This window comes from Branchiostoma floridae, chromosome 2, assembly GCF_000003815.2.
Source record: "Branchiostoma floridae strain S238N-H82 chromosome 2, Bfl_VNyyK, whole genome shotgun sequence".
Taxonomy (NCBI): Eukaryota; Metazoa; Chordata; class Leptocardii; order Amphioxiformes; family Branchiostomatidae; genus Branchiostoma; species Branchiostoma floridae.
Window position 1 is genome coordinate 32704779 of NC_049980.1, and position 13235 is coordinate 32718013.

The window sequence follows — 13235 nt, forward strand, 5'->3', positions numbered from 1 at the left end:
CTTAGTAAAACCAGGTGTACTGGTGACCGACCAGGTGACCATCTATATATATTATACATAAGGGCCACCTCTCTATTGATATACAGTCAAACCTGTACTGGTGTCCACCTCTACATAAGGACCACCTGGCCAATGATATACAGTCAAACCTGTACTAGTGACCACCTGTACATAAGGACCACCTGGCCATTGATATACAGTCAAACCTGTACATTCAAGTGACCACCTCTACACGAGGATCACTTAGCCAATGTAACCACTTTTCGAGGGTTCCCTATACATTGTATATAGATAAAGTTTCCCATTGACAAAAGCATTAGGAATCCTGTCTATAGAATTGCATACTGCTCTGCCTTAACGTTTCAATATCTGTTTGAATTTCTATAAGTTAAAGAACATAGAAATACAGTAATAGATAGTTTGTCTAATCTAAACAACTACAAAATGTACCAATGTTTTGTCTTACAGTTTTAGATATTATGTTTTAAAATGCTGTTGAAAGAGAACTTGGCAGATTTTGTAGTTATGACTACATGACAGTGTATACGCTGGCATATTGAGATGAGTACTGTTGACGGTGTTGTTTTTGAAATGTCCTGTAATGTGTCATCAGGTGTAAAAGGAAAAAATGTAAAATTTTCATCATTATTGACAATGTTGTAACAGTAATCTCTAAAACACCTTCATGCAGCTAAGACCAGCTTGAATCCCGTTGATAAAATTAACGGGGGAAAATTATGTACAAACTGTCTTCCAATTTGAAACATAAATTACTAGATGATCTACTACATACCTCACGCAGCAAACGTTTAGTTTGGTTTCTGAGCTAACATAGCATGTGAATGTATTACCTATACTAACACATGCATGTAGGAAACATAAGAATTCTATCAACCAATCCTAGCCGTTTTTAGTAACTCAACCACACCCCAGTATGATCTATATATAAACCACTGGTACAGAAACACCTCACCTCTCTAGTGAGACGGTCGGCTCTGGTGTTCAACCCTCTTACTTCATCCTCCAGCACCTGCAACCGGGCGGGAGGGACCAAATAGTGACAAGACGGAATGAAAGATTTTGTGAGAGAAGACTTAGAATTATTCACATGTTCATGCATGGCATGGCATCACTCGTAAAGGCTATACTGTCACAAACACGATAAATAGATAATATAATAATATTGCAAGCAACAATTCCTTTTGTGTTTCTTACAAAACTAAGCACGCTTTAGGGTTACTGTTTTGTACATAACAAAAGAAATTGGATAAGAATGTAAAACCAAAGCTGGATTTGTACGGAAAGTCAGCATGGATTCTGAAACAGGTCGTTAGAGGACAAATTCTTGTAAAATGAGTCTATCCCAATGAATGTTGTGCAGCGTGGTGTGTATGCAAACTAATGCAAATGACCATGGGGGAAATTTACAGTTAGAATTGGTAATACCTAGCTGAGCTAATGCATACTATTAGCAGGTGATCTGTTGAAAGGCATTCTCAGTCAAACCTTTCATGCCACTGAAGTTAGAATATTGGTGACTACTTTCTTGACAGCAAGACAGCGCATTCTATGGAATGAATGCACAGAAATTGAACATGCCACAATAATGTGAGTGTGTGTGTATGTATATTAAATTGTCAGCTAATTGTGGATCCAAATAGATATGAAATCAAATGCGTGTGAGTGTGTGTGTGTGTTTGTGTGTGTGCATGTGAGTGTGTATGTATGTGTTTCTGAAGAGGGCGAGGTCTACTATAGCGTTGATTGCCTTAATGTATTTACCTTTCATATAAAATCACAACAATAATATAAAATATACAAAAAAAGGAATTAAGACATACATGGAACTGTTGTCTCTTCCACTGAAGAATAAACACCATGCTAGGATTTTGTCTTGTCAATTATGGTGTGCAAACCTAAACAAAATGCAGCCTACCTTTATCTTTGTCGCCAGAGATGTCTTCGATCCCAGCAGTTCAGTCTTTTCTTCCTTGTCAGTTTCTAACTCAACAATCAGATCTGTGAGTCTCCTGTTCAGCTCTGCAACAGAAATTATGCGTTGATGAAGGTTAGAAATTCTAGCAATAAGATATGCCAAAAAGCAGTTACTCAACTCAAGCAACTGGTTATGAAACGTCTGGCCGTTTCCAAAATCATATCCAGTTGCTTGTCGAAATGAGTAACAGTTGATTTTTGGCAAATTAAATAATGGCTCTAGAATATCAGGACAGTGGAACTTAACAGTCAGACTGCAAAACTATGCCTGTACTGCTGTCTCCTGAGCTTCAATTTTTTTCCGTGCCCCTCATCGTTTGGGAGTCCAATGTTGTTGATTTTCCTTCTTGAAAATGTCATTTCAAGCTCATGAAAATACATTTTTAATAGATTTATGCTGTGAAGTTAACATTTTTGGGACAGATGGAGTAAAAAACATTCCAACAAGTAAATTTCTGCCCAGCTGCAGGGACGGATGGACTGGTCCTAGAAACAGCTCTGATGCAACACAAATTCCTTTCCTAGGTTCTCTGGCATTTCATGGTAAAAATTTAGGAATAGCATCTGTTTTTGAGTGAATAATTCAAATATTGCCATGGGCCTTGAACACCCACATGCAACCTACAATTTCTATACAAAAATCTTGATAATCACAATACATACTTGTAATTTAATTGGCAAACTAGAAGATAAGTGACTCAGTAATGCAAATCACATACTGCAGAAAACAGCCCTAATTGTACATGAAGGACACACTTTTTGTCTTTGCATTTCTCCTTGACTTACTACCTAAGACATTGTTAAAGATTTACCTCTGACATGGTTGATGGTTGACAGAGACAGACTGAAAAATCTGCCCTCTGTCCCAAAGCCTGAGTGCTCAAAATACACACTTGCACAATTGCAAACGCAAACATTGGTTGCTTGGCACAACTTGATTTTAAACCCAGGTAATGCAGTGCGCAACCTGACATTTTGAAGTTGGAACATCGCTTTTTTTTATTTTCTTATAAGATAAAACATATTGTAGTTACAATATACATACAACTGGAAGAAATGATAGCTGATTCGAAGAAAGCAAAACAATGTAACTTGGAAGTAAGGCAACCTTAAATTTTGATGGCGCAACCTGGCTTTTGACTCAGGTGGCCGCATGCTGAGAACCTGCCTGAAAAAAGTATTTCCAGCGCTGGATAGAGACATTACAACATACAGTACTTAGGATAAGATCAGCCGTATACAACCAGACCATTCCCACACACAACCTGCCCCAGACTATATAAGAACAGCATTACCGGGAAAAATCCCGAAAGTGGCCTGTATCGCCGTGTCATCTATCAGAAGCACAGAAATTTGTCGTTTTACATTAAGCCAGTCCTCATCAGTGTCCAGAAGACGAGGCACAATTTATGGGTGCAGACTGCGCGGCTCCATCCAGGGGAGATCACTTTTCCAATTGAATATTTCAGGTGAGGCCGAATCAGTGCCAATAGGTCAGGAGAATTCCACCAGGGACAGGATGGTAGTCTAAGAGTACAGTAAAAACTATCTTTTTTGACACAAAGAATGAAGTAAAATTTCAGTGTACAAAAGAAATGTAAAAAAAAAAAGTTATACCCCCAAAAAAACAAAAGTTCCTTTGACAAGCCTCACATTTTGGGGACCTTGAGATAGAATTACATCTTTAAATGTCGTAAATGTAAATGTGAGAAGAGATCAAAGGATACATCGAAGTATGATGTCAAATCCTTGGCACAATTTTCATTTGTCTAAAAGATAACATAACTAATGGAATAAGGACACTGTGTACAATGTTAAGTTAAACACATCTGTCCCCACACACTCTGAAAGTGTTGAGTCAATAAAGCAAAAATCATCACAGAAAAGGACAGTTTTGTCTCAGATAAGTAATGTTTCTGAGATTTTTTAGTGATGTTTATTTTAAACAAAGACAGCTACCATTTCTGATTGACAACTAAACTCTGTAACAGACAGGAAAATGTTCCTACCTAATTTGTCCTTAATTTGTCCCTCAGGACAGATATTCATTCATTTCTCTTGAACACATTTGTGTATGTTGTCCAGTCAGCATTGAAACACTGATTTCTTTGACTTTAACTTTATTCAGATACACATTTAGCATGATATACAACTAGTATAGTAGCTATTTATTTTCCACAATAGGACAACAACTAGACACAAAGGGACATATACACTGTACATATAAAATCCACACATAATAAATGGTAAGGCTTCTTGAGGTCATATGGGAACGGAATCTAAATAACTTTATATTTTCAAACTATTTCATGTGCAAGACATTCTTTTAAAAAAACTTTTCTTTTGAGTGTTTGTTCTGGGCTTTGGTAGTCTGATAGTTTGGGATTTTGATGAACTCATGTTTGATAGCCAGGTGACTGCATTTTGACCTGTATATATATTTTTAAAGCGTTTTTATTTTTGATGCAGTAATTTAGATACAAAGAAAATAAGTTGGGAGCTACGTCATGCTTTACGTAATGTTACATGTAGTGTACAGGCTTCTTTCACAAACTTATGCTAGGGACCTCGCATCTTGACTAGTTTGTTCCTGACCCAGACTCCTGTAAAATGTGTGAAGAATAAAACTCATAGCTTCGTACATCTGCATAGTATATATTACATAGAAGCATGCAGATGATCATTTCATTTGAGTATTCTTGGAGACACATGCTACAGAGGGACCTCGGCCAATTGGGGATTAACCTGAAGGAAGCAGAAATCCTTGCCCCAAACCACCCTGAATGGAGACTGCTTGCTTTTCAATGTGTCACCAGACACAGGAGGATCTGAGTCAGGGCTCAAAATACCACCTGCATATGCAGGTTAGTGCAGTTAAAATTGGAGCAGTGCAGGTATTTTTGGTGTCTACCTGCACCTAACCTGCACTGGTCCATGTACTGGGTTTTATACATAAAATGTCCTATGTCTATTATGTAGGTGTATATGGATTGTTATCAGCTGCATTGACTGTTACCACTTATAAAGTATAGATTAAAGAAAAAATAGCAATAGTTTTTGAAGTTTTAAAGTGATCCATATTTCCTAAATTCAGAGTGGTGCAGGTAAAATTTGCCTGGTGCAGGTAATTTTCAATCTTACCTGCACCAGTGCAGGTATGCTGAAAAAAGTATTTCGAGCCCTGTAAGTCTAAGTAAGCTTGTAAAGTAGAAGTGGACTTGAACCCATCGTACCTTCCTTCTCCTGTTCCAGACTGCCCACCAGAGTTTTGCTGTGTTCTTCGTTTTCTTTTTCCTTCCTCTCCTTTGACTTCAGCTGAGTACAGATTACAAGACATTAAGAAATAGTCCATTATGTCACGTGTATCATATTCCATCATGGAAAACACTGGAATTATAGAATAAATTAAAGGGGTACAAAAACTGGATCTGATTATGGGCCCTGTAGTACCAAAGAATGTTGCTAGAAAAGACGGAATTGACCTTGACCTTTATCACAACCCTATGTTACAATCTTAAGGCCATATATCCGTGCACAAAATAAAGCGCTTACCAACAAGCTTTTGATCAGTCCTCTGATCCTTCTCAAGTTGAAGAGGGCTGATCGAAAGCTTGTTGGTAAGCGCTTTATTTTGTGCACGGATATATGGTCTTAAAATTGTAACATAATGTTGACTACCGTCACAGATGAACTTACGTTCAAGTATTTTATCACAACCCATTGAGAGCCAGGTCTTGGATTATGCAGTACACGAGAAATAGAACAGACGCACTTTCATAGAGGTACAGAGAAGTAGGGTCTGGCCATTCCAAACAGATGCTCAACAAGTATGATTGATAATGATATGATTGTGAAAACAATCTGATATTCTCACCATATTCTCCAGAAAGTTGTTCCTGTCTTTTACCTCCTTCAAGTCAGCCTGTAATTTTCCCTTTTCTTCATCCAGGGACAATTTCCTATCACCAAAATAATTAATGAGATTGAAGAATTGCTCTTGAAATTAAATCAATCCAGGATATATGAGAATTCTTGCACACAACCAAAATTAAACTTACTTGCTGATAGACACCAAAACGTAAGCAAGTAAGTTTAATTTTGGTTGTGTACAAGAATTCTCATATATCCTATATTCTACCAACCTGATGAAATTATTTTTGGAAGTAAAACAATCTATGTAACTTTTTTGCCAAATGTTTCTACTTCCATGTTGGTTTTTGCTGAGGGCTTGACTAAGACAGGGTTGGGACTGACTGATAATAGAACACATTCATATATGGACTAAACAGACAGCGTAACAGGAAAAAGTGCATTATGTTCAATCTTATAGGGCCTTCACACGGAAATCGAATTAGCAGGAATCAAGCCGAACCAGCCGGAATGAAGTATTTGCAAACTTCGTGTCACATTCGGGGCCATTCGGGTAGGAATTCCAAATGGGCCTTAAATCCCCTTCACACGAGAAGGAATGAGCCGGAATGCCATCAGAATGAAAATTCTTGTCTATTCCTGTGAATTCGTAGTGCATTCTAGACATTCTTACGGCATTCGAAGTATTCTTTCGGCCACATTCTGACAGGATTCGAGGTGCTTGCCGTTTCGGTTCTCTATCGAATGAGATAAGAATGTTTCGAATAATGTTAGAATGCCGTAGAATGCGGTCAGACTGCAGTCAGAATAGTTAGAATACACTAAGAATCCACTACGAATGCCATTCGATATTTCTCCACTTCGAATGCACCTCGACAGTTTTTAACATGTCAAAAACTTTTGAGCCAGCCAAAAGAACGGGGACGAATATCTCAAATGCAGTAAGAATGTTTAGAATACAGTACGAATTGCGAGGAATTGCCACGAATAGAAAAAAAAATTCATTCGGACGGCATTCCGGCTCATTCGTGCTCTCGTGTGAAGGGGGCTTTAAGAAGGATTGACCACGCCTATCATAATGATTATTCCAGCTACAACCATTTCATAATAGTCACATATTTGTACATCCTAAATTCTAATTCTCCTTTGACAGATGAGATTGTCAAATAGCATGTAATGATGTTGCAATTACTCAGGACATCTTTAATTAAAGTACTGTTTAATGTACAAATTCTCTTATTTTTCTCTTTCTTGTGGGAAAGTCTTGTATGTTGTTTACATCAGATTCTGAAATTCTATCCCAATGCTGGACACAGTATTACAGTATTTCGAAAATGAGATTGACAAATAACAGGTACAATGTAAATGCTCAAGATATCTTTATGAAAAAGAAAAGCATTTATTTTGTTTACAAACTTCTGTTTCCTTTTTTTCATTTGCCGAAATTCTTCATCTATCAGATTATGCATTAACAGCAGTACTTATTTTTTGTTGCATCAAACAACATCTACAAGTGTACATGCACATGCACATGTATAGTGGTTTCAGCTGTCATGCCTGTTCTGCACAGTAGAGGGCCTACAAGTAGTCTAAGACATGTACAACAGAAGGGAAAATGCAAGGCCTCTTTCAAATTCACTGCTCCACCTTCTTTCTGAACGATAATGTTTCTACTTATAACAAGATGCTGGTATCATTACACAATGGCTTTTTAGTGGAAGAGACACAAAAGTACATCAAAAGTTGACCATTAAAAGTTTTTGATCTGTCATGGCTTTTCCTACAAAAGAACTCCCTGTGGGGTCAGAAGAAGTCAGGCATTGGTTCCCTGTCCGGTCAAACGAATAAAATGTCGACTAAAAGGGAGAAACTTTGATCATTTGCGGAGGCCACAAAAACTTTGGAGGATCTGATTATGTGCCCTGAGGGCGGCGGTGCCAGCTCTATTCATCAGTGCTGTGTCAGCTATGTGTTCCATCACAGGCCTGCACAGCAATTAACTGCACAACAAAGCACACATTACAGATGTGACAACCCCCAGAGAGGAAAATTAAGGTCAATTACAAACGAGCTTCTCTAATTAGTTCCTCATTGGAAAGCAATTGGTCACCATAATACACACATTTTATTGGCTTTTACATACTGCCAGACAAGCGCTGGTCTGGCGGGGTCAGGTCTGATTTTATTATCATGACAGGATATCTAACATTGCCAACAAGGAGGCTTCCTACCTCTGAACTATGCTGTTCAGCTCCCTTTGTTGCGTGGCTATTGTCTGTACGGGGAGGCAAACAGATCAAAAGTCACCGTGATTATTGTGTATCAGTGTCATCAGGACTCCATTAACCTGGGAGGAAGAAAAAGAAGATCTCCAATCATCCCCCATTGATTTTACATACATACGTACGCACAAAAGGAGCTTAGAGACATTTATTGAGCGGAGAGCAGGACATTTGACATGGAGCAAGACCATTAGTCGGCAGGTACCCTCCAGGGACGGCGCTTTTGTGCGCTCAAACTCCACCTTTTGTAGGGTTCTTAGGAGGGTCATACGATCGTACATCATTAAACTACACGGTCAAGGGAATGTCAACTCCGCAGACCTTTGATCACAGGATGCCCGCTATCGGGACCTAAATGGCATTGCCTGCACGATCGCGCTTTGAAGCAGTCGCTTTTGTACATGCTTTGTACAGGAGTTATTGGTAACATAAGAAGTAGCAGGCATCCTTCCATCTAGTAGCGTAAGGAAAGAATGGATAAAGCTATGAGGAATCTTGCATATCATCGTTGGGTCTGAGTACTGTTGAAAAAGATTTTTTCGATGAAAGAGACCAGTTGGAGTCAGTTCAGTCAAATCTGGAAATAAGCTTTTTGTTTAATGGAAGAATGACAATAAGCGCATCAAGCATTTATGTTCTGTTTCGTAGACAAGGATCTTTGTCTTCCCATTTTGTCACAAACAAAGCACAAGGAGAAGTAGCGGTACTCATGTTTGAGAACACATCCTTGTCAGGATGATTACGTAACAATAAGGCAAGTTTACTGTGAACTGATCTACGGACAAGTTTGTGTTACTCTGACGAAGACAGCAAACTATCTGTACAGAAGAAAAATATAAAGTTGTGCACCTAAGAAAACTATGATCGATTTAGTGGTCATTGACCTGATGAAACTATTTACATAAGGAATCTAAAACTATAAAGCCAAAATAATACTGTAGTAAAAGCTTGTCTGTCAAAATGCTTGGTTACCAACTTACTTCTTCGAGTTCGTGTATCTTGTTGTCCTTGGTCTGCAGGATATCCAGGACCTTCCTGTCCTTAATTTCTGCCTTCTCCTTCTCCCTGGAGTAAGAACAAACACAGATTGAAACAGTAAGTTACAGGGCTCAAAATACAACCTGCATGTGCAGGTTAGTGCAGGTAAAATTGGAGCTGTGCTGGTATTTCTGGCGTCTACCTGCACCTAGCCTGCACTGGGTTTTTCACATAAATGTCCTATATAGTAAAATGTAGCGGTATATGGATTGTCATTTGCTGCATTGACTGTTACCACCTATAAAGTATAACAGAAAATAGCAATGGTGCAAGTAAAATTTGTCTGGTGCAGGTAATTTTCAATGTTACCTGCACCAGTGCAGGTATGCAGAAAAAAAGGATTTCAAGCCCTGATTTAATTTAGGGTGACCAGAGTTGTCTGACTGTACGTTGTACATTTTGTACATTTACGTTGTACCTCAGGCTGCAGCAAGTAAATTCTATGAATGACATCCCCTACAGCCTGTAGACTCCAAATATAATGCAAGAGCCCCCCCCAAAAAACGAGATGCCTCGATTTCCAGACCATAAACCTTCAAACAAGAGGTTTGGTATCACAGACAACAAGTGTTTTAATAAAAGCAGTGAAGTAGTCTGGTAGCGCATACATGTAGCTGCTGTAACAATTATATTCATGGCTGCCACACTAGTGTACTACGTAGTGTGGTAGCCTTAAACAAAATTGTAGTGTAGGGAACAAAATTTCCTGTTTTTTTTTTTTAGAATCAGGGTAAATCAATGCATGTGCAGATGTCATCCAATATTCTATCTGTGGCCTCGGCCATGTACATTGAAACAAGGTGTCATACTCATAGCAAAGCCAATATCCCAGACCACAAGCTGGTGTGGCCCAACCATTACTGTGTCTGATTGAAACAATGCTTCATAATCAGTCCACGACACTGGCGGGGCACGTATAAAGGCAGGGACAACAAAGTTCAATCTCTGGACGATCAAAACTTCAATTTGTACGTTACGTAAATCATTTCTTTCTGGCCGACCTGGTCCAGAACAGATGGGGTAGGTTTGAGGTTAGGTCCAAATGAGAAACCGCAAATCTTAAGTTAAGGCAACATCACAGCTTTAACTTGACTCTGGAACACTTTAGAGAATATACAAGTACATCCATCCAGCGTGTGACTTTTGTAGCCTATTTAGCAGGCTCTACAAGTCATGTAAGTAAGTCAATTCTTTTCCAGGTTTGCTTGTATCTACTGCAAAGGAGATGGCAAAAACACTTCAATCTACTGCAAGGGAGATTGCAATATGATTAAATCATTGCATAGGGTACAATACATGTACTACGAGTAAATACAAAGGCCTGGAGGAGACAGAGTAAGGGTTTACAGTGTAGTGGAAATTGACCAGTAAGGAAAATATGACTTGTGATAGCTTGTGTCAGGCTTGTTTCAGCTTCCTTGTGCCTACAAAATGTACCCTTACCCATGTGATAGGAGACACATGTACTTTTCATCACTCCCTATGCAATAGTTGTAGATTGTAAAAGTACTAGTCTCAGCACCTTACTTTTTGACAAATGTACTATTTATTTGAAGAATACAGATTGAAAAAAAAGCTTGTGTCAGGCCTTATCTGTGATCAGTAAGCATCTGATATCTATCATATGAAAATGACTATTTTGACATGAGATATTTGAAGTTCGAGAATAATGGCTGCATTTCAGGTAAGACTTCCCGCAAGTAAAAATGATCCCTCAGTAGAAGGTTTTTCAGCACCAAGGAGAAGGAATAGTCTGTGACTGCAAATGTCAGATCATTTATGTATAAAACCAAGAAGGAGAACTTTCCTCCATCTTGAAAAAGAGGCAACCATGATAGAATCCCTGTTGGTAAAGATAGTTCCTCAGTAGAATGCATTTCAGCACCAAGGAGAGAGGACGGATTATGATCACAAATTGCTATTTCTTTATAAAAAAGCATGTGGAAGTATGATGGATATTGTGTGTTTCACGTTCTGAGGGTGATAAAGGACAGGGCAGGTAAGAAACCTCCATAACATCTGCTTGGAGGCTATCTTAAGTTCACTGTCTGTTAAGAAAAGTGTCCCTCCAGCCTTGCAAACTTCCTAAAATAGGCACTCATTTTGTGTGAGTGAGAAAAGTGGGGTGAGAATAAGTGCCTTTTTCCAGTAGGGCATCACATTGGGGTCTGCTAGGGACATGCACCCAGAACCCTAAGATTCAAACTTTTAGCTTATCATGTACAAATTCTAGCTTTACCTGATTTTAATGTACAACTATTTTACTTTATATATGTTTTTTTTATTGCATCTGTATATGTCTGTGGTCACGTAATCACCATATCCACAATGTATTGTTCTTGTCACAACCTGAATAAAGTTTAAGTTAAAGATTCAAAGTCCCCAACGGTCCAAACCACAAAACCCCCTTGCCAGCTTTAAAGTTTACTGTCCGTAAGAAGAGTGTCCTTCCAAAGTTCCCGGCTACTTGACCCAGGGACAGTGCCTCGTGCCCGTAGATCAAGCCTTAATCACACCATCAGTCTTATTGAAGAGTGTGCTGAGGAGAAATCCCATTGCCGGTGCAATCTGACTTCGGCTCGATCAATGGCGGGGAACAATGGCTACCTTTCCCCTGACACCAGCGTGCCATAATACTCCTCACCACACATCAGCGCACCCCTCCCAAATCCATCACTTGCCATAGATTTGGGCTGGACGGCACAATGCCACCGGTGTCCACTGAAACTGTAGCAATCATCCCACCCCCGGACCCTTGTGCCCTCAGGTGTCCGGGCTTCGCAATTACATCCAACTCCCGTGGAACAGTCACGAAACTTTGTCCTTTCTTTGCCTGATGACCCAGCGCATCAGTTATTAAGCTGAGCCAAAGAGGATGCCACCGAAACACTGGAGTTTCAGAGAACGCTTCGCCCCCACAGGAAATCACGGCGGGGGGAGTTTCAATGCGAGCGGTCACTTCCCGAAACTCAGGGGAGCAGGAGTCAGGATTACGGTGAGATGATGTCGCCCTGAGGTCGCTCAACTTCTGGGGAATAATCTGAACTAACAGCTTCTAAAGTCTAGAATTAGAGAAGTTCAAATCTGGCCCCCTCCGAGGGACCCGGGGATGTCCATTAACAGCTTAGGATCGCAGGCTGGCGGCAGAGGTTACGACAGCGGTGGCAGAGGTGACAGACGGAGAGAGTGGCATGTGTCAAGGGTACTGAGAAGGACAAGGGCTGTACGGGAGAATGGACACATTTTCTCTGGTCTCTGCGTCTGAAATAACACTTCACACCACACCTTGGAGAAACAGCTTGACGGTCAAATCCACACAATGAAATCTTAGTCCATTAGAAACTTCATATTGTGCGCAGTTTGAAAGATAATCCTTTGTTCGTGGGGTCATTATCTGTGCCCACGCAGGAGAGCACTATAGACTTATCGGGGAGTCACATCTTCTTGTCCCAAGCTGCGGCCCATTACAAGCCACCGGGTCAGGGGACAATGTAGACTTTGATCTGGGAAGGACCTTACCAGTAATACAATAAGCCGGTAAAAGAGCTCGTACTACAAGTAACTGACAAGAGGACAATGTGCCATGTGACTTTGGCTAACACAAAGTAGACTTTTATCTGAGAAGGAAGGACCTTACCAGTAATGCCGTAAGCTGGAAAAGAAGAGCTTGTATCAACTAAAAAAAGTCCAACTTTTCCTACCATAAAGTAGACTTTTATTTGGAAATGCAAAGGGCCTTACTACTATACTGAAAGCTGGTAAGAGAGAGCTTGTTAAGTTAAAGTTAAACCCTTCCTGCACCTGATGGCGCATAGGGTGGCACCCATCTCTGTTTCCTTAGCCCTGGGCCACACAACAAAATCACTACAACAGGGGGCTAGTCCACTGGTAGTGGTGTGTGTTCAATTTCCATACTCTTTCCCGAATGCTGAGTGCTATGCAGAGAAAGCAGCATGCACCATTTTTTAAAGTCTCTGGTATGACTCGGCCGGGATCGACATATTTTTACAAAGTACATTTTTTACAGGGAGCGGTTGCTAACCCTTCCCC

At 39.9% G+C, this 13235-nt stretch overlaps 1 protein-coding gene across 5 annotated transcripts in view; it reads right to left on the bottom strand.

Annotated features, from left to right (window-relative positions):
• The window catches only part of LOC118409293 (centlein-like), a 105509-nt gene that overhangs the window by 83796 nt on the left and 8478 nt on the right, over positions 1 to 13235 (bottom strand). For all 5 annotated transcript variants that reach the window (XM_035810200.1, XM_035810199.1, XM_035810197.1 and 2 more), the window contains exons 5-10: positions 9128 to 9212; positions 8097 to 8140; positions 5870 to 5954; positions 5229 to 5310; positions 1937 to 2040; positions 974 to 1030 (exon numbers count right to left, since the gene is read on the bottom strand). In XM_035810200.1, the coding sequence (XP_035666093.1) occupies positions 974 to 1030; positions 1937 to 2040; positions 5229 to 5310; positions 5870 to 5954; positions 8097 to 8140; positions 9128 to 9212 (457 nt within the window). The remainder of the gene's footprint in view (positions 1 to 973; positions 1031 to 1936; positions 2041 to 5228; positions 5311 to 5869; positions 5955 to 8096; positions 8141 to 9127; positions 9213 to 13235) is intronic.